Below are 26,811 nucleotides of genomic sequence, written 5' to 3'. Positions count from 1 at the left end.
TTCGTAAGGCATTGTTCAAATGAAATTTCATTCAACGAGAACAGATCAAGTCAATCAGCAATTTTATATCATCAACATCGCGGTTAATCTCCTTTAATTTTGCTCATTGATGAGCAGACCAGCCATACCCTGACCTGTTCCGATACACATACTGGTCACAAGCACCTTTGCCTTTGTTCTCTTGGCCTCGCTTAGAATGGTAACCACCTGTCTCGCGCCGGTGCATCCAAGCGGATGGCCCAAGGCAATAGCGCCACCGCGAGGATTTACCTTGGCGTGGTCAAGACCAAGATTGTTCACGCAGTAGACTGCCATGGAGGCAAAGGCCTCGTTGATCTCGAAGATATCGATATCCTCCTTGCGCAGGTTGAATTGCGAGAGCAGCTTGGGGATGGCGGCGGTCGGGCCGATACCCATGACTCTTGGGGGCACACCAGCAACGGTGGCTCCGACGAATTTGGCCAGGATGGGTTGGCCCAGTTCGATGGCCTTGGAGCGCTTCATGAGGAGCACCGCAGCGACTGGCAGCTGTGAGTTCATGCCCAGGGATTGTTCAAAGAATGATGACTACACTCACCTCCGTCACTGATTTGACTGGCGTTGCCACCAGTGGTCTTGTTTCCGAACTGCGGGAAGGCAGGGCGGATCTTGCTCAAGCCTTCGAAAGTAGTGCCGTATCGAGGGCCCTCGTCCCGAGAGATGACAACTTCCTTCACCTGGCCAGTCTTTGGGTCCTTGATCGTTGTTTTGATCGGCACAATCTCATCATCGAACCAGCCCGACTTTTGCGCAACCTCCGCCCTTCTAAAAGACTCCACAGAGTAACGATCCTGCATTTCACGGGTAATGTTGAAATCATCACCGACGTTCTCGGATGTTTGGCCCATGGGCTGCGTGCAGTCTTGAGCTTCCTGGTTCTTCATGATCTCGTTCTCAGCAGGCTCGAATCCTCGGTCGGGCGAACGAGACATGGACTCGCCGCCGAGGGCGATACCGACTTCGATAGAGCCTTGAGAGATCTGGTAGGCCACGTCTTGGATGGCCTTTAGGCCGGAAGAACAGAATCGGCTGACAGCAGCAGCACCGGCCGTGTGGGGGATGCCAGCCGCGAGAGCCGCGGTACGGGCAATGTATGATGCTTTGCCGTTAAGAGCCTGAATGATAAAAAGGGCAGGGGATCAGTACGGTCGATTAACAAGGCAAGATGTTCTGCCTTACATTTCCCAAGCAGACATCCTCAATCAAGCTAGGATCGATTTTCGAGCGATCTAGCACCTCCTTGATAAGATTATAGACCAGCATATCGAGATCAGTATCCTTGAATCCACCCTTGAAGCCCTTTGTCATGGCAGTTCGAGCAGCGACGGTAATGACAACATCGTCGGGGTTCTTCTCGCAACTATAAACATTTCCACGTTAGCAGCTGGAAGTAGGACTTTTGATCCATAGAGCTAGGTTGCTCTGGAGTTCTCGAAGCATTCCCCCCAAGTGGTACTTACAGCTTGCTGACAACGCTACTGCCACCCGTACTGGGCTTCAGCTGCTGAAGAACAGCGTTTAATCTCTCAAGAGCCATGTCGCTGAATTAAAATAAAATAAAATCTACCCTGCTTATCACCGTCAGCCTTCCGTAACCACCAATCGTTGCGCTGAGGGCACCTGGAATGGGAACGGGGGCAACTCACGGTTTCCAACGAATAATTACTTTGAATGAGAGAAGAGGACAAGTCCGACAAAAAGAGAGGAAGATGTGTGAGAACGGATTAATAAAAAGAAAGAAACGCTCGCGAGCGACAGACTCGGCTTTTTGTACGCGCGCATCGAATTGGCCAGCCGAGCCGATTCCCGACTTTGTTGGTTTGCGGATGATGGGGTTGCTGGATGCCGAGGCATCTCCCCGTTGGAGACAAGGCTTCACCCGCAGCAAAATGCATTGCCAGAATGATGCTGCAGAAGACAAAGACGATGATGACTACAAAAGGCGCGAAATAGTAATGCTGTCAAACAAACTAACTGCTGGATCGTCCATTGCTCTAATTCATGTCTAAAACAACCTGATCATAAAACTGGAGAACCCCGGCGGCCAATCTTCCAAGTATCAAATGGGCTTCTAGCTGGTAAAACTGTACTTTTTTGAGCTTTCATCATGCACACAGAGGGGCTTCAAAAACTGCGAATCGGCAATTATTAATCATCATGAATCACTCTTCTGAGGGCTCTACTCGACTTCTTCCATCTCAACATCATTATTGCTAGCCTTTGGCTCCGCGTCGGCGTCCTTCATTTCAGTATCAGCAGCTTCCTTCTTCTTGGCTTCCTCCTCTGCTTTCCTCTTTGCTTCTTCCTCGGCTCTCTTCTTCGCGAGAACCTCTTCCTGAGCTTGACGCTCCGCCTCAAGTTTGTCAAGGTGACGCTGGATGATGGGCCCGGCGAGGAAGCGAATCTCGTCCATCTTGGCGATGTAAACCGCTTTGGTGGTATCTTCGCCTTCATCATACAGCCAATCCTAAAAAATCATTAGTATATGCTGCGTGCTCCAAGCGACAACAGATTGCTCTAAAAACGTACCTCTGTTTGGTCGAGTTTGGCTTTAACTTTCTCTTTCTCCTCCTCGCTGGAGTATTCAGCGTAAACACCGTCGATCTTGTCTCTCATCTCATAGATGAAGGACTCAAGCTCATTCTTCTTGTCCTCGGTATCTGCGACGAGCTTATCTTCCATGAACATGTTATTCTCCTTTTCGGTGTATTCATCCAGCTTAGTCTTGTCAAGCGAAGCGGTGCCGCTGACCACGGGGAGATCGCCCTTGCGAACTTGCTTCTTGACTTTGCGTGTCTTTGGTTTCTCGGCTTCGCCGTTGGCAGCATCACCGTCCGTGGCCTGTTTAAAGAGTTTCTTCAGGTTAGAAAAAACTTTCGTCTTTGAATCATGCGAAAAAATAACAAGTCAGCAAGGGGATCACAACTCAAAGTTGTATACTTACATCGCCTTCCTTCTTTTCCTCCGGGATGGGCTCTTCAACCTCGACATCTTCAACGTAATAACCGGATTCAATATTGAGCACGCCGTGCAAGTTGAGTCTTGCCTTGAGTTTACAAACCATGAACTCGTCGTTTGGTTCTGCAACGACGTTCTTGACGGAGAATCGGCCAATCCAGGGGTTGGGCTTTCCAGGGATCGATTCTGGCTTCGCATAACGGGCTTCGAGATCAAATGGTTGTTTGCGGTAAAAGGTCAGAATCTTAGTGGATGGCATGACATTGCCCTTGTTGAAAACGGTCAACGCGGTTGCTTCGTCAGGAATATCTGGAGACTTTTCCCAGATAAATTCAATAGGGTAGTTGACGATGTCATGTACGGAAAAGTCACGGACACGGAACACAGGAGACAAGATGGCACAGCTGAAAGCACAGCCGCGTGCGACGGCTTCGTCCTGGTTCAGGGTGAAAGAAAGAGGCTTTCCGAAGAATGCACTGATCTTCTCCTTGATAATGGGGACCCGTGTGCAGCCGCCAACCATTTCAATGCTGTCAATATCTTCAGGCTTAAGCTTGGCATCGGCCAGCGCTTGCTCCAAAGGAGTATTTACACGTTCGAGAAGAGAAGAGACCATATCCTCCATCTCCTCGCGTTTCACAAACGACCGGACATCAACGTCATCCATCAGTGATTCGATGCTTAGTGGCGCAGAGACATTGGCAGAGAGAATCTTCTTCAGTTTCTCGGCGGCAGTCAGGGTTCGCGCCATCGCCTTTGGATTGGTCTTGATGTCGATCTTGAATTTCTCCTTGAACTCTTTGGCAAAGTGTTCAACAAGAGCTTTGTCGAAATATCGACCTCCAAAGTGACGGTCATATGCGACTGATTTGACGTTCAGTTCTCCTTTGCGGAATTCAACAATAGCGCAGGAGTAATTGCAGTGACCGATATCCACGAAAGCCACGCGTCTTGGTTTCTCTTCAGGGCCGGGGAGATCAAGTTTGGTGATGCCGTATCCGAGAGCAATGGCGGTAGTATCGTTAATCAAACGAAGGCATTTTAGCCCAGCAATCTCGGCAGCATCCAAGAGGCTCCTTCGCTGAGAATCGGTGAACCAGGGAGGAACACTGATAACGGTGTCGGAAACCGGGAGTCTTAGTTCGCTGGATGCAGTACTCTTGATTTTGCTCAGGTACATCGCAATAAGCTGGGTGGCCGTGAACTGCTCCTTTTTGCCAAGATAGGAGACCTCAACACCAGCCTCGCCATTGACATCCACCAATTTCGCGGCGTTATATTCTTGTTCCAGCTGCACATCGGGATCTTTGAACGATCGACCGGCAAGGAGCTTCAATGAACCGACGGTGTTTTTCAAGTTGGAAATTTCTTGGGTCTTAGCGGCTTCACCGAGGAATCTGTTTTTGGGGCCAAATGCCACTAACGATCTACGAGATTGAGACATCCGTCAGCGAATCCGGAAGAGACAGAGTAGACCAGGTAGGAACTTACGGAGTGGATCGATTGGAAACTTCGTTTGTGATCTAAATCGCCCCTCATGGAGAGTCCTTGGTCAGTGAGAGAAGAACGGCAAAACTCCAACGTGAATCCAAAAGAAAAACCACAGAAAACCGCCATGGACCCCCCAGCAGTAGACATAGACACCGGGTTAAAGCTAAGCGCAGAGCTCAACAGCAGGGATGCAAAAGACAAGGCCCAGGCAACACAGGTCCGACAGCTGGGGGGGATGGCGGGGGGGACTGAAGCGAAGCAAACAGGGGGAGTACCCACGATATCAATGCCCTTATTCCTCGCAACACCAATCTTGGTGCTCATCGAGCCGAAATCTATGCCAACGACACTCATGGTGGCTGGGGGGAAACTGGTTTCCAAATGTTATGTTCGGCTGCGCAAGAGACAAAGGTGGGGTTCTTGAACGACGAAATTCGAAAAAGTGATCGCTAGGCAACAAGCCTTTGTGAGATGCTATAGAATCTAGCAAATAACTCGAGTTAGTATTGAAAATAGAGCAAAGCAGAGACTTTCAAATATAATTGCAAGAGCAGCGTGGATTTGTGGTGGATTTCATACAAAAGTTCTTCAGAAGAAGTGGTGGTTGCGTGGGTTGAAATTCGCCCAAAAAAAAAAAAAAAAAGCTTGATAAGGTCCTTTTTAAGCTGAACGTGGGTCTGGAGGGAGAAGTGAGGATGAGGGAACAAGACGAAGGAAGAGACAAGCAGCCCCGTCGTTTTAATATGTCTTTTCGCTCTCTCCTTCTCTTGAAGCGGCGCTACGGTGCAGGGCAATCTGGGCTGCGGCGCAGAAGGCTCAGAAGCCAATGGGGCCAACCGCTGCGACTTGGGAAGCGCCCGCTTCTGACACGATCGGGCCGCAAGGAGGGGGATGGCAATGATTTCGCAAGGCAAACAACCAACAACGGCAGCAGGTGAAACAGGCGCACTCACTTGGACAGGGTTGATTTGCTTCTCGCTCTCTCTTCTAGCTGTTGCACAGACGATATCCAGTGGTTATACTGGCGTGTCGTCACTTGTCTTCTTTTAACTTTTTCCCTCTTTTGCTTCTGATTTTGTCTTGGCGCCACATCGAACATTCTGGCGCCTCGACGGGCTTTCGATGGCTTTCCACCGTCGAGCATGCGCGCGTTGGTTCTACGAGGAAGAGCGGCAACTTCAAGTCTGATTGTTATACTGGACCATCTACTTCGTCACATCGTCACCCATGCCGTTTTGTTAAACTCCCATACCTAGTGCCGCAAACCGCCGCCCAAACTCCTGATCCCGCGATCCAATGCTCAGTCTTCCCAAGCACCCAGTCCCTGTCGGGGGAAAAATGATAGGGCCAAAACAAAAGAAACCAGGGAATCACTGCTATCTACACGTTTCATCTCAAACCATATCCTGTGGCTCCCGTGGGGTCTTGCTCAGTCGTCGTCGCTCCCTCCTACCGGATTCCCCTTCAGGAGCAGATGAGTCTCTCGTTCGAGCAACATCGGGTGTCGTTATGGCACGCCCAATTCCGCTCTCTTCGTCCTCTGGCTCAGCCGCGCTGCTTGTTCGTAGCGGACTTTGTCCAACGCGGGGTCGTCTGGCCCGGTCAAACGACAGGCGGTCATAAGCACCGCTTTGGGACTGACGCTCGTGTACATTGGACCGCCTATCCGGAGTATACGGTCCTAGAGCCCGCGAGATGGAGTCTTTCTCTTGATCTGACACGGAATCAAAAGGCACACCATCGACTGCCGCGTTGGACGATCGAGCTTGTCGCGCGAGCTGCATCTTCTGCTGGTCTTCGGTAGTAATGTAGACTTCCTCCTGGTCCACCTCCTCATCCGCAATGATACTTTCGACCCTCCGCGGCCAGCAGATAGAATTCCCTGATCCGTTTGTGAATTCCGAAAGAAACGAATCTCGTGGGTGCAAGGGAATATGCGGCAGAATCGGATTGTGGCGAACGTGCGTAGGGAGTGAAAGTCCTGATATGTTCCCGTTGTTGTAGTACCCGTCCGAATTCAATTCTGGCGGAGCAAAGCGACCCTCAATCCCGTGAGACGGATGCACGGGGACACTCTCTTGAGGTTTGGGGACGGCGGTAAATGTCTCGACCTTCACATTGAGTTCATCGCCCTGCTCTTCTGCCAGCTCTGCGGCTTGGGCGGGCGTCGTGTTTGAATCCGCCTCTGCGGCGTCAGCCCGTGGCCCGCCCCAAGTCCGCCTCCCTGCCGTAAAAATGCCGTAAACCATATAAAGCCAGTTGAAAAACGGGTTCAGGAGGAACATCATCGGGTACAGCCAAGCTTTAAACCGCCGTAGTCGAAGCCCGAAATAAAACATGAGCATGTAATTCAGCCCAAGAGAGACCGCGATGAATCCCACCGGCAGATTCTCAACCCGGTTCGACGTCGTCATAATAGATATTATCATGATAAAAAACAGCAATGCTGTGGTTCTTATGGTGTTTTGCATAAACCGAATGAGGCAGAGAATCGGGTAGCGAAACCAAAGTCGAGCATCGGTAAGCATGCAGACTTCATTAGTGATGAATCCCAAAAACCAACGCCTCCGTTGCTTGAGGAGACTGCTAAATGTCTGGACGGCCTCAGTCTTGCAAAACGCACTGGTGCACATTTGGATTTGGTACCGCTCCCTTGCCCCTATCATAAACAAATGCGTGAGCCAGCGGTCCTCACCGAGGTGGCATTTGCCAAAGTCAAAGATATCCGTGCATTGACTCGCTTTGTCCGCAAAGTAATATTTCGCCATTTTCCGAAAGGCGGAGAAGCGTAAAATCGTGAGTGCGCCTGGAAGACATGTTACTGCACCACAACCCGACTCGACGGATCGTTCAAATAATTGTCCGTGTATGTATTCCATGTCTTGCAGCAAAGTGATCAAGGACGTTTTCTCCGTTGTCGACGTGATGACACCAGTCATAGCCAGCATGTTACGCTTGCTTCCAGGTTTCAACTCCATATCATACATGAAATTCTGTAGACAGTACCGATCAAGGATGCAGTCCGAATCAATGAACAGAACGAATAAATTGTCGTTTCGTCGGAGATAGTTCTCGTATACTTTGTCGACGAGTCGGAAGGTTTGTTTTTGACAGTGTCTTTTTCCACCATGCTTAAACCGGGAGATTGTTATCCTAGAGCCTTTGTAGGTCACGTCAATGCTCTGTGGATACGTCTTCAAGTTTATCGGAACTCCTAGATGTTCCACAACCTTGAGGTAAAGTTCGTCCACCTGGTCGCCATCGAACGAAAGAAAAACGTGGATACACTCAACGGGGTAATCACACTCAACCACAGAATTGATTGCCTTTATCAATACTGGGGGTTCCTCTTTGTAGACCGGCATCACAATGACAGTCTTTGGGGCCGTTCGAACGTCGAGAACTTCCTTTATACGCTTCTTCCGCCCTAGTGAATTTGTCACCAGCCTATACACGCAGAAAAGCCATGGAATGATGAGAAGAACGGCGAATGTCCAAAATGCGAACCATTGTAAAAACGAAACGAGACGTGGCGGGAAGTGTCGTGTAATCGTATATGGAAGAGGGAGTGTAACAAGCATGACTGGAAGAAAGATACCGCTGTGAGGTTGAATGTCAGCTTTAGCGAGTATAGATAGCAACGCCTTGACATACCGGAGGGCGGTAAACGCAACTGCCATTACAACAGCCATCAACTTTACACTCCAGTGATCCGCTTTGACGTATACCTTGTATAAGCAATAGATAAAGGCGGCAATCCAAAGAAACCATTCTAGCACAGCGGCGCACATGACAGGGCCTATGACCCCGATATATATTTTCTAGAAACAGTAAGCTTGGTACCACAATGCGGCAAAATGGCCTGCTTGACTTACATCTTGAGTGCGGAATTCCGTCGACGGGTGGTAGGCCGCCGCCTTACTTAGTAGTCCCATAATGATCTTCCTCGCGCTGTGGAGCCTGGTGTAGCCTTAAAAAGGAAGAGAGAGCCTTGCGACGAGGCTTGAGTCTCGGAGAACAGTGTAGTCAAGTTGTGGTGGGAGAATCGCGTACAACGGCGAAGACCAAGGTTCACTGTCAATCAAGGAAGGCAGTAACAGATCCTTTGTCATTTTATTGCAGCAGTTGTCACCAAATATCAGAGAATTAATCTGCAAAGCTGGTCCATAGCTGAAGAATGGGTTGCGCGTGAGTGGTTGCTAAGGCAAGAGGTAAATAGCTGTGCAGGCGTGAGCTAGTGGACGATGACACCTGGAACAGATCGCGCCAGCAACAAGATACCAAATAAAATTTGAATAATCCTATAACAGCATTAAGGATTTGTGGGAGGAAGGCCTCTTAACTGCTGGACTGTCGGTGTTATCAGACAAGCAATGATGTTCTATTGACCTGCAATGAGTTCTCTAACTGCAGGCAACAGCAACCAGGAAATATGTCTAGACTGCAATTTCCGCGAAAACAATCGCCATGCCTCAGTGAAGGAAGTCAATCTGCAAACTGTTTATATGTGGGCTTTTCTTTTTGAGCTTTTATCGACCTCTGGGAGATGACAAGAAAGGATAACCGGAGGTTATCCCCAAAAAGGAGATAGTTGGAGAGAGAAAAGGAGCAAAAAGGCAGTTCCCTCGCAAAAAAAAAAGTCCAAGAACGAGGAATTACGACTTGTTATGTGCCAGGATAGAGGATGATGGGAACGTTTCACCGAGCTGCCGCTGTATTAGAGGCCTTGATGGAGAATCCCTCACGAAAGCGGATCCCGCGAGGCTTGCTGTCCTTCCTCTTCGTCTTCCGGAGTGTCTTCCATGTCCCGTTTTTGGGACCGTGGGGTCCTTTGTGTTGTCCAGCTGCATCAGATCTTTGAGGCCTTCCAATTAGTTGCTTCGTGATTCGCCAACAGAGCGGGCACGCCAGGGCAACCTTCAGGGTCGTAGTGATCGATCTCGCGGTGCTGGCAAATCAGGTCGAGAAGAGCTCGCTGTCAATCTCTAGGAACTGAAGCAGTTCTGTTTGCCTTCTTCCACAGCGAATCGACATGTGGTGGCACAGATGGAGGGATGTCTCACAACTTGCATGAAATGGCGCCCCTTGATGGGGGTGGCTCGCCAATATACCAAGACCAGAATGAGTCCTACTTCCACGCCGCTTGCTCTGGCAGCTGCTTTTTCGCACTGGCATTTAACAACGCTGCATTGGAAATATAGCTAGTTAACGACATTCTCAACCCGCTAATAACCTGTCCCACTTCTCGGATCGTTCTATTTTTGGGATGGAAACAAGGATGCCATCAGATCTGCTTCCAAATTCGCATGACTCAAGAGAGGAAACAAGCGATGAAGGTATCTCCTTGGCCCTCCAAGATGTGAAAGATCTATCGGCTCAGCCCAGGATTTGCTCAATGGTTAGTTACCTCCACTCCCAAGAAGACTGAAGACTAAAACACTGGTGACTCTCTTTGTGCTGAGTTTTGATATCAGGCATGTCTATGCAGTTTGTTATCTTTTGGCTACTCAGCCATTGCCCCCATGAGTTAGATTGAAGCTGTCAAATTGAACGGATCAATAATAGCGACTTGCCTCATCAACAGTAAAATACATATGTAATTTGATGTAAGAATCACACCAGATAGGTTAGGCCTTGGCGTAAAATATGTCATAAATTACACAGAGCACCACCACAAAATTATTCTCTGAGAGCTCCTCTTAAAATTTCCCCTCACATAGACTCACTATCTCTACAGTGATACTGTACTGCATCATTCATGGAACTCTTGTCTAGGTATTGTATCCAATCTATGCGTCTGCTCTCATTATCCCCTACATCTGTGGCGCACATTGGACCGAAAGTGACTCTTGCTCGCTCGGCGCCTCTGTGAATGGCGCGAAGGACGCCCCCATACTGCCCGTCTGGATATTGCCCATACTAACAATATGTCACTCAGATAATCACCCGCAATATATCGAACTCGACGTGATTATCCCAGAGATACCCTTGGGCCCCTTGATTTCACACGGTCTATCCCATTAGCCCCTCGCCTCGTCCCCGCACATAATCCCCAGCGCCGCTTGAATGTCGGAGACACAGAAACCCGCCGACGTGGGCGCAAACCCAAACGCGGCGGCGGAGAAGGATGTCGGTAACGTCCTTGCAGAGTTAAAGGCCGAGGAAGCGGGTAATCAGGGTCACCAAGAGACGGAAGCCCCAGCTTCAACTGAGTCAGAGAAAAAAGAGTCACCAGCAAACGGCGCACAGGCTGATGCGGAAGCCGAAGAAGAAGCCAGAATCATTGCTGCTGCGAATAAGTTAGGCCAGGGGTCGGCTCCAGATTCAAAATCCAAGCAAGAGAAAGGCGACCAAGGTTCTCGAGAAAAGAAACGTGTTAATTATCGCGAAAACATCAAATCTGATGTGACAACTCTGGAGGAAACCAGTGATCCTGAACAGATTCGCAAACAGGTCAGTTTTGCAAAGCAAAGAAAACTTTGTCAAAAACGCATCTCTAATCGTAACTTGACTAGGTCGAATTCTACTTCTCCGACTCCAACCTTCCTATGGACAAGTTTTTACTCTCCAAAGTTGGTGGAAGCGAAAATCGACCCGTTGAACTGTCTTTGCTTCATTCATTCAAGCGCATGCGACGTTTCCAACCTTTCAGCGCTATTGTTGAAGCTCTGAAAACATCGGACACCATCGAACTCACTAATGACAATACCTGTATTCGACGTAAGGTACCGCTTCCAGAGTCTGTAACAGAAGATGCATCCTGGTCGGTCACCAAAGTCTTTGAAGACAAAGCGATGCACCGTAGCATCTACGCCAAAGGCTTTGGGAAGGAAGAACCAAGCACCCAATTTGACATTGAAGCCTTTTTTGCGCCATATGGACCAACCAACGCTGTACGCCTTCGTCGTACCAACGAAAAGATATTCAAGGGAAGCGTATTTGTGGAATTCGACAGCGAAGATACCCAGAAGAAATTCTTGGCCCTTGAGCCGAAGCCAAAGTGGAAAGGAACCATTGAGTTGCTCATCAAGAGCAAAAAGGAATATTGCGAGGAGAAAGTGAAAGAGATTGAAGCTGGGCGTGTCAAACCGAATAAAGGCCGTGGAAATTTTAGAGGACGTGGTCGTGGGAATGGCCGCGACTGGAAAGATCGCAAGGATGATCAGAAGCGGGGATTCAATAGAGGTCGAGGCGGCCAACGAGGTCGTGGAAATCGAGATAGAGACGGGGGCCACAGTGAAGTTCTGAAGGATTCCCGGTATGTTTCTTATCGTTTTCACGTCGTTTGGCTTCCTCCTTGTTTCAAAGCTAATCTGATCTCCTTTTTATTAGCGGTGTTCCCGTTATTCAAGTTTCGAAAGATGCTCCTAAATCAACAGATGCCGCTGCCACTGCTGGACAAAAGCGTGCTCGGGAAGATGATTCCCACTCAAATGGAAACAACGCTGCATGTGGCAACGCTGAGAATGGTGATAGACCTGCAAAGAAGGTGGACGCCAAAGAAGGTTGAGACTGTCCACACACAAAAAAGGGGCACGCAAACAACAACTGATAAAAGCAAACAGAGGCAGGATGGAATTAGGTTGCCAATGGGCTTGATCATCACATCTCGGCGCAAATCGGTTCAGGTGAATCACTGGGATCTCTCAATTTTATGGCTGCTCTGTGGCAACTGTTATTTGCCATCAGATTTTATCATGTGCAATCATGTAGCATATTTGTGTACAAGACGTTTTTCATTTTGGCCAAAGATGGCCTGTACCAACATCTACCCCAGGTAAATGCCATAGGAGGTTATAATGTATACCGTCTGATTGCCATTACAGAACACTGACTATAAATTTATAAAAAGGCCACGCCACAAACTCTCTATCGACTCATATTGTCAACTCGAAAGGCCGAGAATTATAGCCGACTTTTGGTTTTCATATCCGGTTCAAAACGGGTTATCCGTTTTGTGAATTTGCGCTTCAGTCGTTCCGCAGTCGCTTTAAACGACCTTGGAAACCACGCGAATAGGGCTTTCTCGTCGTCCCCGAAGAGCATGCTCGTCAGTGCCTGGGCGCAAAGGAAGCAAAGGACCATCCCTAAAATTCAAAAATAAATCAGCAAGTACGTGGCTAAAAAAGAGAATCGGCTCAGAACGTACCATGGCCTTGGAAAGCGGCGGAAATATATAGACCAGGTTCTCCCGGTATCTCTCCAACCAGTGGGTGCCCATCTGCAGTGAATCCCATGATTCCTGACCAATGCTTCCTGATTCGACCAGCGGGATGGTCTTGACCCCAGTTCTTCCCAAAATATCGCTGCGTGGTCGCAGTGAGGTACTCAAGGATGTCTGGGTCGGTAGTGGTATCGTCAACTGTGCCGTACTGATACAGCCCGTCCTCTTTGGCGATTGCCAAACCGCCCCCAATGACAATATCACCCTCGTATTTGGAGCCCGGTGGGCGTGGAATCATATACTCAAAGCCCTTTCCGTAGATGAACGAGTAAGATCTGTTTAGCCCGGCTTTTGGCATGTTTGTTCCGGGTCGATGGGCGGTTACCTGTCCACGAAGGGGGACAATTACCTCTTGAAGTTCAGGACAGATAGCTGCGGTGTACCCATTCGTGGCTAACACGATTTTGTGGGCATATACAGTCCCTCGTTCTGTCTCGAGAGCCCAATAGTCTTTGCCATGTCGGGAAAATCGGGTCATCGGGGTATTCGTTTGAAGGTTCAGCCCCTTTGAAAGGCACAGCTTTAAGAGTCCAACAACAAATTTATAGGCGCTGAGACTCCCAGCTTCATAGGTAATGGCTCCCACAGCCCCAGGACACAAGAACTTTTCTTCGGCATCCGTGCTGCTCCACAGTGTATATCGACTTGCTGGATCACCAGGCATAGTCTTCTTCATAAGTTCAATCGCCCTAACCGATTCGTCCCATATCGCTTGATCGTAGACTATATCCACGGTTTCAAGTTCCCGATTGTCACAAGGAATACTGTGTTCTCTGGCAAAAGCATGGATTTGCTTGATGGTATTATATTCCAGTTTAGCGATTTTGATAGCGTCTTCGAGACCTACACTTTCCACGTTGATGGGAAAGGTCGTATACGAAGCCGCCTTAGTATGCCCACCTAGAGATTGAAACCGAAACATTAGCGGTGTATCCTAGAGCTCGCCGACCTTGACCAAGACCTTACCATTTCTGCCTGTTGCACCACTGCATGCCTGCCTTGCTTCCAGCATCACCACCTTCGTGTTTGGCGCTCTAGAAAGGACATTATACGCAATACTTGCACCAGTAATCCCAGATCCGATGATAACAAGATCAGCTGTCTTTGGGAGCTGCGGAGTAGAACGGAGGTCCGCTATTTCATCCGGGGGGTCTTGCCAGTAGGCAATGGTCGGATTGTTCTTGGGCAACGTGACCGGAACTGAGGCTCTTTTATCCATATTGATCAATTATTTGGTCGTTCGGATACTGTTTAAAGTAAGTAACCAAAGGGCTGTGTTCTAAAGACCTTGATACTATGAGTAGAAAAGAGTAGTAGTTGTTACTTTTATGTCAAGTCAAAGGTCCATTTGCTTCAACCGAATATCAAAACACCGGTCGGCGCCGACATAACAGGTCTATCCACATAGAATGCCACGACGCCATACAATCAACGCTTGCACTGGGAGCCAATTGGGAGATGTCGTTGACCCAAGCGTCACACTGCACGGTCGTAATGCATATAGCTCTACTACACCGTCGTCCAGGAATAAAGAGATATTGCCAGAAACATTGAATATTGAAGATGGACGCAGAGAGCTTCTACAGCGGCATTGCGAGCTGATCGCGATGCCGATTCTCACCAGGTGCGGGGAAGTTGGGGTCCGTGTGGGGAAGCCCCGTCTCCATGTCTCGGTTACGGTAATATTCCGGCTTAGATAATACAGCTAGCGCCAAACCTTAAATAACAACGGTTCACGTGATTACCCGGAAGAAAACCAACGTCTCTCCATTCTTTGCTGCCGACTTGCAGCGTTCCTATTGCCTTGAGCTCTCCCATTCAGTAGTAATCTGCAGATCCCGACTGCAAATGTGCATATTCCCTCGATGTCAAGTTACTCAAGGCCGGATGCGTCAGAAGCCGGAGAAAAAAAGGGCAGATCTCTCAACCGGACTTGGGAAGTTGGGAGCCTTGACCCAAGTTTTGATAGTGGGCCACAAGCCCGTCGGACAGAGGGAGTTGATGACAGGATTTCGTGGCCAAATCTCTTTCCCAGAACCTCGCTGGTTGGCGTCTAAAGTCACTAATCCCTCCCGTTTCCACAGTCCATATGTTGAGGCCCGGCCTTTGTATGCCAAAGTTGCTTGCAAGAGCAAGCTTCACCAATCGGTGTCAGTCTGCCCTGGACTCCTGGAGTTTGTCCCCAGGTTTTGGATCAAATGATATGGCACCGCTAACGCCCCCCGCAACACCTCTATAATGCGTGTGGTGCAACTCCTGTATTACATTGCGACTGGACAACAGAGGTTTGTCTGATGATACACAGAACGACCACCTCGATTTCCAATCAACCCGCCTGGCTGAAAATTGCTCGCCCACGTTATACCTTTGGGATACACTTGCTACCAATCAGCTCCATATGTACATATATATCCTGTTCCCTGGTCTTCCATGTTTCACGTACCTTCTTCTCAAAGTGGGACGAGGATGCACAACTTCAGCACTGGACAAGCAACATGAACTTGTGCAAACCTTTCCGTAGCCATGGTAGCATGCGCTATGATCTCGTTTTATTTCCCTAATCGAGCATTTTTGCAGTCCATTATTCAAACACCCGTTGGCCCAGCTCCAATGATAATCCGTCCACAAGTCAAGAGCCTGATACTTTTTCATCTTCTGAAGAGTTGGAACGCAAGTTGAGCCTCGGCGATCGGTCATCTCGACCAATTGCTGTTTCCAATGACTTCGGTTGCTATCAAAGTCTAATCATTTTAACCTTACCCGTGTGGGGCAGCATGGACTTCCCTATCAGGGGATGGTTGCCCTGAACCAGGCGTCGACCACCAGAGCTTTCTCTTGTCTTCCCCGCAAACCGATCAGCTCTGGACTCTGGGGAGTGTATTTCCTGGAGGTAAATGGATACCTAGCTTCAGCAATCTGCTAGCTGCGAAATATGAGATAGGAAACAGCACTTCTAACCCCCATGGCAAATATCTACATATAAAGCCATGGGAGATCCACCTCCAGCTTTCCGCTACTCTTCCAGTGACTCGCAACAGTGACTCGCAACAGTGACACGGAACGTGAACCGTCAAAATGGAGTTTCCTACAGTTGAGGGGATCAAAATGGTCCCGGGGACTGTTCACATAGTTGACCGTGAGTGCCTCAAGCAAAATTTGCCTCTGCTTAGGCATGGTATTTCTTTGTTGTCATCTGCTAATGAATATCGAGGTTGTGGGCAGTGGATGGGACTATGAATGTCAAGCACGAGAAAGGCGGCCAAAAAGACATTATTCTGGTTCCGCAACCTACAAACGATCCGAATGACCCACTGAATTGGGGAAAATTGCGAAAGGAATATCATTTTTGGCTGCTATGGATTTGGGGCTTTATTGCTGCAGTTTCTGTCAATTGGATCGGACCTGTTTGGGTACGTCCCTCCTTGCCTTTAACGAAGCCAGTTTCCGCCTTGTCAGATAACTAACACCGTCAATATTTCTTTCTATCAGACCCAGTTTACGATTGATCTACGAACGAACTTTACCCAACTCAACATATCAGCGGCACTATGCTTTCTATTTCTGGGACTTGGCTGCGTGTTTCTGCAGCCCATCGCAATGAAAATTGGTCGACGGCCAGTGTACATTGCAGGGACTCTGCTTAATCTTGTCGGCTGTGTTCTTGGAGCTTTCCAAACGACCGTGGAAATGTATTTTGGCGTCAGTATCCTTACCGGATTTGGTGCCGCCCCAGTGGACTCCCTCGTTCAGGTCACAACTACGGATATCTTTTTTGCCCATGAAAAAGGTACTCGGCTAAGCTTATACGTCTTTACATTATACGCGGGATCATATCTTGGCCCTGTGGCAGCCGGATACATTGCCGATTCTCAGGGTTGGCGATGGTGTTTTTGGTGGCTTGTCATTTTCTTCGGCATCCTCCTGGTGTTGCAAGCGTTTACGATGGAGGAGTCTGTATTTCGGAGGCCACCAACTGCAGCAGAGATGTCTACGGAAACCGTCCTCGAAGACAAACTTCAAGTTGCTGAGAAAGGAAGGGAGTCATCGCTTCGTACTACCGAGTCAGAAACGCCTCCACCCCCTTCAAAAACATATTGGCAGAGAATGGCGTTGCATACTAGCAGCAGCGGTGATCCTCGCCCTCTCTGGCTGGTGGCCATCAGCCCATTCTTTCTGGTCACTTATCCCGCCGTCATGTGGGGTGGCATCGTTTACGGCGTCCAAATTATGTGGCTTTCGCTTATCACGGTGACACAGTCTGCTACTTTCAACGCACCCCCCTACAATTTCAGTATGGCCAACGTGGGCAATACAAACTTTGCAGCATTCATCGGCAGTATCATCGGTATGCTTTGGGGAGGCTATGTCTCTGATTGGTGTACTCTCCGCCTTTCTCGACGTAACAGAGGGATCATGGAGCCCGAGTTTCGTCTCTGGACTATGCTTATACCTGCTATCATCAATACGGGAGGCCTTCTGATGTATGGCTTGGGATCACTCTACGGGGTTCATTGGATTCTTCCCGCCGGGTTCGGAATGGTATTTATTGCTTTTGGTATTGGAAGTGGTGCGGCCATTGCACTCACTTATGCCGTCGACTGTTATCCCCGCGTTGCATCAGAAGCCTTGGTTCTGATGCTCTTTATCCGAAATCTTATTGGTACAGGGTTTACCTTTGCAATCGAGTAAGTTGCTACCCCAACTCTAGCTGTGTGGCGCTGGTAGCTAACGTTTGCAACCTCCAAGGCCCTGGCTGGAGCATAATGGCATGCAGAATACAACCATCATCATGGCGATGTTGTGTTTGGTTACAAACCTTTCCTTCCTCTTCATGGTGTGGAAGGGCAAAAGCTTCCGGGAATGGACTGCTAAAAGGTATTTGCGGATGATGCAGCAAAAGAATAAGTTTGCTATTGAATCCTAGGGTAGTAATCTTTAATACGAGCGCCTGTATATAATGTTCTTTGATCGCATTTGGTTGATATGTCGCTAATGCTAGCCTACGCTGTGTTCGAATCTACTTTTTTCTCCAGCACGCTTTCTAACTTGCTAGTCAAAGGTAGTGCATTCCATATTTTCACCTCTTGTCCGTCAAAACTCCATATCGTAAGCCAGAGCGTCTTCACACAGCTCTTCACGCATCTGTTGCACCCTGATCGCAGAAATCAATTAGTTTAACCCGTATCCAACCCATCAGGGAATTGAAACCTACGGGAGGTGAGCCGGATGCCCCGCATAAACCGCAACATCCTCGCTTTTCTCCAAGATCGCTAAAAGGCCCATATTATACCCCTTTGCACGGGCAGCTGTCATGGCAAGAGGCGGATTGACGTGTATTTCGCGAAGGCCTGCGATTGCGTGCGATCCCGGCCCACGCCTCCCTTGTTAGTGGAAAATGCCAGGGCGGGAGGGATTGAAGCGTTGAAGAAGCTAACCTGGTACTTGCCCAACCATTGCCTTGCATAGCTGCGACCATTGGCTTAGTTGGGTTGGGGTGACGCCCGGCTTGAGGCGAAACAGAACTGGGGGAGGAAATGGGTCAACTATTGCTCTGGTCTGAGCGCTTCGTTACTTGGGAGGACCGACCGATGTGGAAGATGGGCATTTTGGCTTTTGATATCTGCCTTGATGTGATAAAAACTACTATTCCGTGTGTAATGGAGGCGGGACGTAATGGTTGTTGGGGGTTGATATATGTTATTGTCGTGGATGGGTGGAACCGGGTGCTTTTTCGGCTATGGGATTATCCCAAGTAGTTAGACATGACGGCCGATGAATTCCTATGGATTGTGGGTTAACTATCCGATCCGGGTACTCACTGAATATGTTTCATGTAAAGGATCCCATATAACGTATTGGATCAATGGGAATGAAGTAGACTCGTCAATCACAGTATGAAATATACATCCATTTTCTACAAACGACTATCTTAAGTTGTTGAAATAACGACATGCAACTTTTTAGCATGCCTGTCATGACCATTCCATATTTGTTCGTTCCACCTTCAATTAGATTGGCAGCAAGAGTTATCACCAACCAACACACTGGTTGTGTTCTTGACCGCCGGGACATCCAACGCAGGGTTGCGATCAAAGAAGTCAGACGGGCGGAACTGCAGCTCGATTTTCTCCACGGGCATGACTGGCCAGTCTTCCACGCGTGGATTATGGGTGAAACCAAAGACAGACCATAGCACGACATCAGAATCGACCGTGCTGTCATTACGAGCGGCCGCGTCCGCAAGTCCGCCTCGTTCTTCGTTAGACTGGTTAGTAAAGTCCCCTGCAGCGTATAATTCGCCGTCTCTGTAGGAAGTAACCCAAACATGATGCCTGGTAAATTTGGCTCGACGAGCCATGATTGACTGAGGGTCTGCTAGGAGAAGTTGGGTGGCAGGCGGCGTAAATTTGTAGGATACCGGTTTGCCGGATATGGGGTTTCGAACATTAGTGTTTGATAACTTGACAACCAGATTGGTGAATGGAGAAGCATTGAATGCGCTGCAAACCTCAACTGGCTCAGTCACAACCTTATAAGCGTTGCCGTAAGGATTGGTCGCAGGATCCATGGCCATGGGTAGTGATTCTTCACGGAAGATAGTGTTTTTGTGACCGTCGATGGCGGGATCAACACGTAGGCAGAACAGGTGCTGATGATTTTGGCCGAGCACACCAGGCGAAACAACATTTCCCCATGGAGAAGTCTTCCCTGGGTCGATGTTTACAACCGAGATTACACCAGTTGGTCGTACCTCAAGGCTGATCGCTCCAGCTTGGTCAAACTTATAGGCAAAGACGTATTCATAGTTGCCAAGTGTAATAATGTACTGAATGATCAGCTCTCGGTACCTTGTCACAACTGGCCGGTCGGTCCGAAAGTTCGTGTGCTTCCAACCTATACCGTTATCTTGTTCGTGGATACATACAACGTTGGGGGCTGATATCGGTTGCCCAGAGAAGTCGGTATTGAAGGTACTCAGGTATTTGATAGCACCCAAACAATCGCATCCCAGGGATAGGTTGTTAGCAGAGCGACCAGCACCGCCGTCTCCAAAATCAAAGGCTTGTTTTCGGTGGAAAGGTGGGCGAGGGTCGCCGTAGGGGACAGTCATTTCGGACAAGGCTAGACGAAAGAAAACGCTGCGGCCATCATAATGGACGTCATGGAGCGTGACACCTTCTCGAGGATTGAATCCCACACGGAACCTCCATTTCTGCCATTCAACTAAACTCTCGTTGCTCACTTTGAAGGACGGTCCTTCCGGCTGGATGATGTTTAATGGCTTGATATCAGTCCGATATTCCACGTCTGCAAGCTCTGGGACGTATTCTGCAGGGCGGCAATGGTCAACAGCGTTGGCTTGATGCGTATCGTACGCTAAGCCATCGGCAGTTCCGCCAGTAGCTAGCTTTTCTATTTTGACAATCTCCCTCTTATAAACGTCGCACACGGCAAACATCGGTATCGGATGGGAGTAATGATTGGAATCCATATTCCCATTGCGTTTGTCTTTGGCAAAACACAATCCTTGAATATAACGAGGAGGGGCTTCTCCCGGGTCCGAGTAGCCATAAGGCCACGGCTCCAGTTCCACTTCGTAACCCTCTGGCAATTTGAACTGGGATATAGCCTCCTGAAACAGTGGAGATGGGAGACAGTGGTCAAAAAACTGCTTCATTTCCTCCCTAAATGTAGGTAAAATCTTTTATTAGCAGATGTATATCTCCCTAAACCCACGGGGAACTAACATTGTCAGATAGGGCTGGCATGAGGTGTCAAATGCTTCTCGCTTAACCTCCTTTTTCGAATCAATATCCATGACAGATTCCGTGTATCCACAAAACTTGCCATCTTGGATCACATCATACTGCACGCGGGCCAGCCTGGGTGGCCGTGGGGTATCTTTGCTCAACGAGCCGGCATGTTCTGCCTCGAGGAACGGTAACAAAGACGATTTGGTAGGCTCTTCGAGGAATATAGAGCGAAACTGGATCAGTGCTTTGGGCCAAGCGTGAAGTACGGCTTCCCGGGCGTGAAGGATCTCTTCTGCCCGCAATTGATCCAGGGGATGAGGTTGGGCCATGATGCGTAGCGGAATCCTGTCGACTTTGGGGTAATGTAGGAGAACGCAGGCGTTCCTAGGCTTGATTCCAACTGGTTCACGCCTTTCCTTGGGACGAAGCTGCTCAAATATGGAGAATGATAGAGTTGAGTCGGAGGCGTTGTGGGCAGCCCACCGGATATTTAACCCCCATCGACGAGTTGCGTTTAAAGACCACGGCGATGCAAGGATCAGGTCAAAATACCCCGCTTATCCTCCGTACTTGCGGATAGATTGCCGTGCATCTGCGGCGGTTAAAGGTAGAAGCATCGAAAGGCCACGATCAGCGAGGAGGAGACTGCGAGGCCTGAGCCGGAAAGGCAAGTCCACGCCCTAGAGGCAAAGCATCCGCCGTTGACCGATGGTGATTGGCAAGCCGCGATGCAGACGGCAAGGTTCTTCGCAACTGTGTACTCCGTACAGGGCATATGGGATCCTGGCAGACAGTCTGCCCAGGGACAGCTAGGGCCATTCCGCCTCTTGGATGTAACTCTGAGGGCATCGAGCCAACGCTTGGTGGCAGATTTGATTCTGGCTCTGGATGTGGCCAACAGCAAGGGTTTATTGAAGCCGTTCCGAATGGCGCATCGGTTCTCCCATCGTGGCCTTCATCGCAAGGTGGAATGGAATTCTCCTTTTCGGTTGATGCCGCGATGCACCTCAAAGCGTAGTAACTAGTTAGCTGTGTGTAGTTTCCGGTCTCCATCTCTGGTGAAAATGGGTTTGGCTGAAGATTCAAACGCAGAGTGAAATATAAATCAGTTCAATCCTCGCTGCAACACCAACATGCAAGTTGCGTGTCACATATGGACTTGCTGACCACCGTCCCTGACTTTCCAATTGAACCCTATGCCCGCATTCTACCGGACTTTGAAAAGGCGGGAATCTCGGTAAAGGAGCTGTTGCTGCTTGACACGCTCGAAATCGCGAAGCGCACGCGGATCCCAGTTGCCGACGTTCGACGGTTGACAAGCCATGTGCTGGAGGCGCTCCACCAGGACCTTGGGCTGCAGGCATACCAGGCCTCTGAAGAGGAGAATGAAAGTGTAGCCGCACAGGCCCAGCATGTGTCTGGCAGCGAAGATGCTCCCAGACTTCTCCAGCCACCCAGCCTGTCCTTCATCAGCACGTTGGATCCTGTCCTCGATGATGCCCTTTCGGGAGGCATATCCACCAGCTACGTGACGGAAATAGCGGGAGAAAGGTGTGTTTTCATCGGCTCTACAGCATTCGAACTTGGGTATTTGGTTACTGACCAGGGAGTCAATGGCCTATAGTGGCAGCGGGAAGACACAGCTGCTTCTCCATCTTCTCCTCTCCGTTCAGCTCCCGCCTCCATATGGCCTCTGCAAAAGGGCCTTGTACGTCTCAACAGAGGCAGGCCTCGCTACGAATAGACTGTCTCAAATCCTTGACGAGCATCCTCGTTTGTCCTCACTCCCTACGGACGTCGAACGGCCTTCTTTGGATAATGTTTTGGGAATAACTACCGTCGACCTTGAAACCCAAGATCACATACTCAACCACCATCTTCCCTTTGCGATATCGAAGTACGATATTGGCCTTGTGGTTATCGATTCCATCACAGCCAACTATCGCGTAGAGACAACCACCAATAATTTCTCTGGGTTGCTGGATCGCGCGTGGCAGTTCAAAAAGCTGGGACAACTACTGCGAAATCTAGCTGTCAGGCATAATATCGCGATTGTGGTGTCCAACCAGGTCTCCGATCGGCTCAATCAACTGGATGGGCCGCTTTGGGCAGAGGAACCGGACTATTTGCTCAGTCGTTTAGAGGAAACACCCTCAACCCAGCAGTACCTTGATTCCTCCCAGCATTTACCTTCTTCCTCGACATGCCAATCATCTGCTCCCCACCTGCTGCAACGACAGCTTCAAAGTCAGGCAACTCCCACACAGGATCCCACGCCGTTAACGCCAGAGAATGACACCGGTTCGCGCGCGGAACCTTCACGGCTCAACATCCGTAGTCTCAGTTCATTGTTGAGCTATGCTTACCAGCAGCCCTTCTACACTGGCTGGGGTGATCCATACGAGCTAGAAGCGTGCAAAACCCCCGCCCTAGGACTCGTTTGGACAAACCAACTTGGCTGTCGGGTGATACTTAAGGTACACGAGTTTCCCAATATCGACATTGTCGGCCTCGGCCCAGAAATTGTTGTGAATGCGTCCGCAGAGCTGTCGAATCTCCAGCAAGTCGAAGGGGGCGTAATACAAGGCTGTTCCAAAGAGAATGTTCAAGGTCATCATATTCTCACTGCGGAGAGGAACGACCAGCCTTGTGAACCCGAAGTCGAAGAGAAACGGGGAATTGAGCATCGGGCCGATGATCACAACTCCAACCCAGAAACTCAACCTCCGAGCCATTTGACGAGTGAGACTATGCTTCCAAGCCAGTCATCTCGCAGGAGGCGAACAATGCAGGTCGTGTTCTCGCCTTGGACGTCTGGACGTCCTCATGCAGCATTAGAAGATGATCAAGAAGCGCCATCGCTGAATCCTAGCAACGGAATGCCCTTCAACCTTCCCGTGGAGGAAGCGGAATTCGAGATCTTACCTGGCGGAATCCGGGGGATACCTTGACTAACGGGCTCTCCGCGGAAATGTTGGCGTTTTTTGTATACCATTAAAGCCATCTACTAGACCGTCGTAAAATGATTTATTAATATTTTGATTCCTCCCCCCGTATATATATATGAATATCTCACCATCATCATTTGTAACATCAGATAGCTTGCCATTGGTCAAAACGCTAACCATGATCTCCTTGATCTCCAAGTTCAGTTCTCTGGTTGGTTTCGTTCAACCCTCCCACAGGCCAATCCCTGATCAACTCAGCCTTTCATCCCCCGCATTCCTGCCTGAGACCTTGGCTTCAAGGCTGTGCCCGTCTTGGGGGGTCTTGGGACCCTGGAATGCGTGAATTCAAAAAGGATCCGAGAATCCTTTCCACAAGCACGGAATCTGCGTGCTTTTGGCTATTTATCTTCATCGCTCCAGCTTTTTGGGTCCCTGGGGTACATGTAGAGAACACCAGCCGGCTGTGCCGGAGGGAGCCGGCTACTTCATGCAAGCCATTCCCCCGATTCTTGATATGTGGGATACACACAGCCTTGTGATTCATCGCTAGATTTGTTACGTCCCGTTTTTATTCCTATTTAACTCGGGAGTTTGATTGATTCTATTCAAGATGAATTGAAAGATGAGATAATCGTCTATTCAAGGTATCTATTGGTCTATTGACACAGATTCATTGTCCGTCGTGACATTTGTGGAGATGAAGCTCCCCGGAACAGCTGTTGGGGAGTGCCAGCCAACGAGGCAGATAAAAGATTTAGGGAAATAGCAGGTAAAATGGCCATGCTGGACAGGGCTTTGACTGGCAACTAACACTGACCCGTTGCCTCTAGAACAGGTCAAAAACCAAAAAACCCACAGGTCGATGATATCGTTTGCAGTGACGGGAATGCTTCTCTCGACATGGTCCTGCCGGAGTACGCCCCAGCAAGCAATGCATACATGCAACTCAAGGATATGAGGACATAAAACTTCCCGCCCTAATGAGAATATGCGTACACCCAACGCCCTGGAACCGGAACTCAACTCGACAGTACAGAACACCGAACTCTTCCTTTTTTGTGCGGATGTTGATTACGGGGTAAGTATGCCCCCATTTAGCATCGTTTAATATAGGTCGACTTTTTCTTCGAAAGAAAAGAACTGATTCGTTTAGTTGGCCTTTCCGTCGGCCGGTTCCACGACGAGTGGGCGGGTCCCGAAGCCATTGCGATTTCGGAAGAAGAGGACGCCTTTACCCTCACCCTGAGCACCTTCAGAGGGCTCAACCCACTGGCACATTCTCATGCTGCGCCACAGAGATTTGATGAAGCCGATGCTGCCATCCTTGGTATCGGAACGATAGTGCTTGCCCATGACACCCTTGATCGCCTCGGTTGCTTCGTCTGCGTTGTAGAATGGAATCGTGCTCACATAATGATGGAGGACGTGAGTCTCGATGATACCATGGAAAAGCTGACGGCCAATGAAGCCAAATTCCCGATCAATGGTGGCTGCCGCGCCTCTAGCGAAGTTCCATACTGAAGAGTGATAGTGAGGCAGACTAGGGTCAGTGTGTTGCAGGTAAGTGATGGCAACTAGGTTGGTTATCGTTAGTCAGGTATGCATGCAATGAGATAACCAGGTTGAAACATACCGAGCCAGTGATTAACCCATAGGTAAGGAATGAAGTACCAAACCAACATGTTGGTCCAGCCGAATTTGTTGCCAAGGACGTACAAAACGGAGCCAGTGATCAATAGACCAATGTCACTGAGGACGATGAGTTTCGCATCTTTCGCTTCATACAATGGACTCGAAGGGTTGAAGTGGTTGACTCCGCCAAACATGCCGTTCTTCTTGCCCTTGCCACGACCTTCGCGTTGGCTCTCATGGTTGTTGTGCCCAGTGACGTTGGAAATCAGATACATGGGCCATCCGAACAATTGCTGAAGAATGAGATTGGTTGCGGCCTGGATAGGTGTCTCTTCCATGATCTCGTTGAGTTGGTGGACCAAATGTCCGATGCGCGAGGCATATTGTTCTCTCAACTTGGGCACGAACACCATGTCGCGTTCCATATTACCGGTTGCCTTGTGATGCTTTCCGTGCGAAATCTTCCATGAGAAATAGGGAACAAGCAACGCAGAGTGGAGAATCCATCCAACCGTATCATTGAAGACTTTGGAGGGAGAAAAGGATTGATGGCCACATTCGTGTGCCAGAACCCAGATACCTGTGCCAAAAAGGCCCTGGACGAAGGTGTACAAAGCCCACAATCCAGCACGAACAGGTGTGGAAGGAATATTTTCAGCGGTCACATAGGTGTGGAAGATATAAAAGGTGGTTCCCAGGCACAGCAAGTCTCGGAAGACATAGCTTAGGCCACGGAGTCCATTTCGCTCAAAGCAATGTGCCGGAATGGCGTCTCGAATCTGCTTAATGGTGAAATCTGGGAGTTCAAAGGTATTTCCATAGGTGTCTACTAGCTTTCCGGGGCCTTCAGCCAGCGCCTCGGAAGCTAGCGAGGAGAGCGATGTCGTGGAAGGAGAATGCCGTGGGCTTTCCATGGGCGAGACGTTCACGGAACTTGTGACGGAGGAGTTTTCAGTAAGCTGGCGATGCAACGCCATGCGCTTGGGGATTGCGGTCGACGACATGATCGGCAGATTGTTTCGCGATTTCACTCGACAATTGCGTTTAGGGGGGGTGTCCTCGACAGCGTTCACTCGCGGGTACCCTGAAACGAGAGGTCCAAAAGGATTCTCCACGAAGATCAAAATCAACGAGCCGAATGCCAGAAGTACAAGTCACTGGGCTGGAAGATTACGCCATTAGACTCAGCAGTTCGACGTTGGAGGGAGCAATTCAAAAAGGCCTTGTGTTATTGAGGCACTTACCAGGGAGGGAGAGAGATCCAAACGGGCGGATACCTCAATTGAGGTGCCTAGGATAGCGACGCGAGAGACGACAAGCCAAAAAGAAAGCGAAAGAGAAAGAGAGAAGAACTGCGGCGGTCGACCAAGGGAGGGAAGACGAGAGGCGTGCAGCAGAGAGAGGGACGAGACAGGATGAAGACAGAATCCTTCCTGGCGACTTTTTATTTTCGTCTCCATTTGCCGCTCCCCTTGAAAGCCCGTGAACTTTTCCCCCAATGCCAAGCTTTCCCCTGTGCCTGTATTGACACGGTATTACGCCGCGTATGTAAAGATTGCTCAGCTCTGCCACAATCCGATTATGCTGTTGACGGCGAACGATTTGCGGAGAGAACACGAAGATCGCATGACAGGTTCCAGCTGACAAGGTCGATTCTATCCATTGGGCGAGGACAGTGGATGATGCTCAAATGATGAGGTTGGTTGCTTTCACAATTGTTTGATCTCAGGCAAGCAGATGAAGAATTCCATCTTTTCCTTCGCCG

The 26,811-nt window shown here is 49.4% G+C and overlaps 9 protein-coding genes across 9 annotated transcripts; 3 read left to right on the top strand and 6 right to left on the bottom strand.

The window, feature by feature from the left end:
- Positions 1–93: 93 nt before the first annotated feature.
- Positions 94–1,576, bottom strand: UREG_03622 (3-ketoacyl-CoA thiolase; the record flags this gene model as incomplete). Its single annotated transcript, XM_002544059.1, has 4 exons — positions 94–521; positions 578–1,154; positions 1,219–1,399; positions 1,500–1,576. 4 exons carry the CDS (start codon positions 1,574–1,576, stop codon positions 94–96), a joined length of 1,263 nt encoding a protein of 420 aa, XP_002544105.1.
- A 642-nt stretch (positions 1,577–2,218) lies between these two features.
- UREG_03621 (heat shock protein Hsp88) lies at positions 2,219–4,842 on the bottom strand (the record flags this gene model as incomplete). The annotated part of the gene is made up of 5 exons (XM_002544058.1): positions 2,219–2,506; positions 2,569–2,880; positions 2,984–4,424; positions 4,489–4,520; positions 4,768–4,842. The coding sequence occupies 5 exons, from the start codon at positions 4,840–4,842 to the stop codon at positions 2,219–2,221; spliced, it is 2,148 nt and encodes a 715-aa protein (XP_002544104.1).
- Positions 4,843–5,882: 1,040 nt separating this feature from the next.
- Positions 5,883–8,423, bottom strand: UREG_03620 (chitin synthase D; the record flags this gene model as incomplete). Its single annotated transcript, XM_002544057.1, has 3 exons — positions 5,883–8,088; positions 8,143–8,309; positions 8,364–8,423. 3 exons carry the CDS (start codon positions 8,421–8,423, stop codon positions 5,883–5,885), a joined length of 2,433 nt encoding a protein of 810 aa, XP_002544103.1.
- A 2,131-nt stretch (positions 8,424–10,554) lies between these two features.
- Positions 10,555–11,998, top strand: UREG_03619 (uncharacterized protein; the record flags this gene model as incomplete). The annotated part of the gene is made up of 3 exons (XM_002544056.1): positions 10,555–10,941; positions 11,004–11,746; positions 11,821–11,998. 3 exons carry the CDS (start codon positions 10,555–10,557, stop codon positions 11,996–11,998), a joined length of 1,308 nt encoding a protein of 435 aa, XP_002544102.1.
- Positions 11,999–12,626: 628 nt separating this feature from the next.
- On the bottom strand, positions 12,627–13,931 carry UREG_03618 (uncharacterized protein; the record flags this gene model as incomplete). Its single annotated transcript, XM_002544055.1, has 2 exons — positions 12,627–13,612; positions 13,679–13,931. The coding sequence occupies 2 exons, from the start codon at positions 13,929–13,931 to the stop codon at positions 12,627–12,629; spliced, it is 1,239 nt and encodes a 412-aa protein (XP_002544101.1).
- Positions 13,932–16,309: 2,378 nt separating this feature from the next.
- UREG_03617 (uncharacterized protein) lies at positions 16,310–17,890 on the top strand (the record flags this gene model as incomplete). Its single annotated transcript, XM_002544054.1, has 3 exons — positions 16,310–17,397; positions 17,459–17,587; positions 17,776–17,890. 3 exons carry the CDS (start codon positions 16,310–16,312, stop codon positions 17,888–17,890), a joined length of 1,332 nt encoding a protein of 443 aa, XP_002544100.1.
- An 826-nt stretch (positions 17,891–18,716) lies between these two features.
- Positions 18,717–20,795, bottom strand: UREG_03616 (copper amine oxidase 1; the record flags this gene model as incomplete). The annotated part of the gene is made up of 2 exons (XM_002544053.1): positions 18,717–20,397; positions 20,461–20,795. 2 exons carry the CDS (start codon positions 20,793–20,795, stop codon positions 18,717–18,719), a joined length of 2,016 nt encoding a protein of 671 aa, XP_002544099.1.
- An 824-nt stretch (positions 20,796–21,619) lies between these two features.
- Positions 21,620–23,417, top strand: UREG_03615 (uncharacterized protein; the record flags this gene model as incomplete). Its single annotated transcript, XM_002544052.1, has 2 exons — positions 21,620–22,017; positions 22,091–23,417. The coding sequence occupies 2 exons, from the start codon at positions 21,620–21,622 to the stop codon at positions 23,415–23,417; spliced, it is 1,725 nt and encodes a 574-aa protein (XP_002544098.1).
- Positions 23,418–24,563: 1,146 nt separating this feature from the next.
- UREG_03614 (uncharacterized protein) lies at positions 24,564–26,050 on the bottom strand (the record flags this gene model as incomplete). The annotated part of the gene is made up of 2 exons (XM_002544051.1): positions 24,564–24,931; positions 25,048–26,050. The coding sequence occupies 2 exons, from the start codon at positions 26,048–26,050 to the stop codon at positions 24,564–24,566; spliced, it is 1,371 nt and encodes a 456-aa protein (XP_002544097.1).
- Positions 26,051–26,811: the final 761 nt, after the last annotated feature.

This window comes from Uncinocarpus reesii, genomic scaffold, assembly GCF_000003515.1.
Source record: "Uncinocarpus reesii 1704 scaffold_2 genomic scaffold, whole genome shotgun sequence".
NCBI lineage: Eukaryota > Fungi > Ascomycota > Eurotiomycetes > Onygenales > Onygenaceae > Uncinocarpus > Uncinocarpus reesii.
This window is presented reverse-complemented; position numbering and strand designations above follow the sequence as displayed.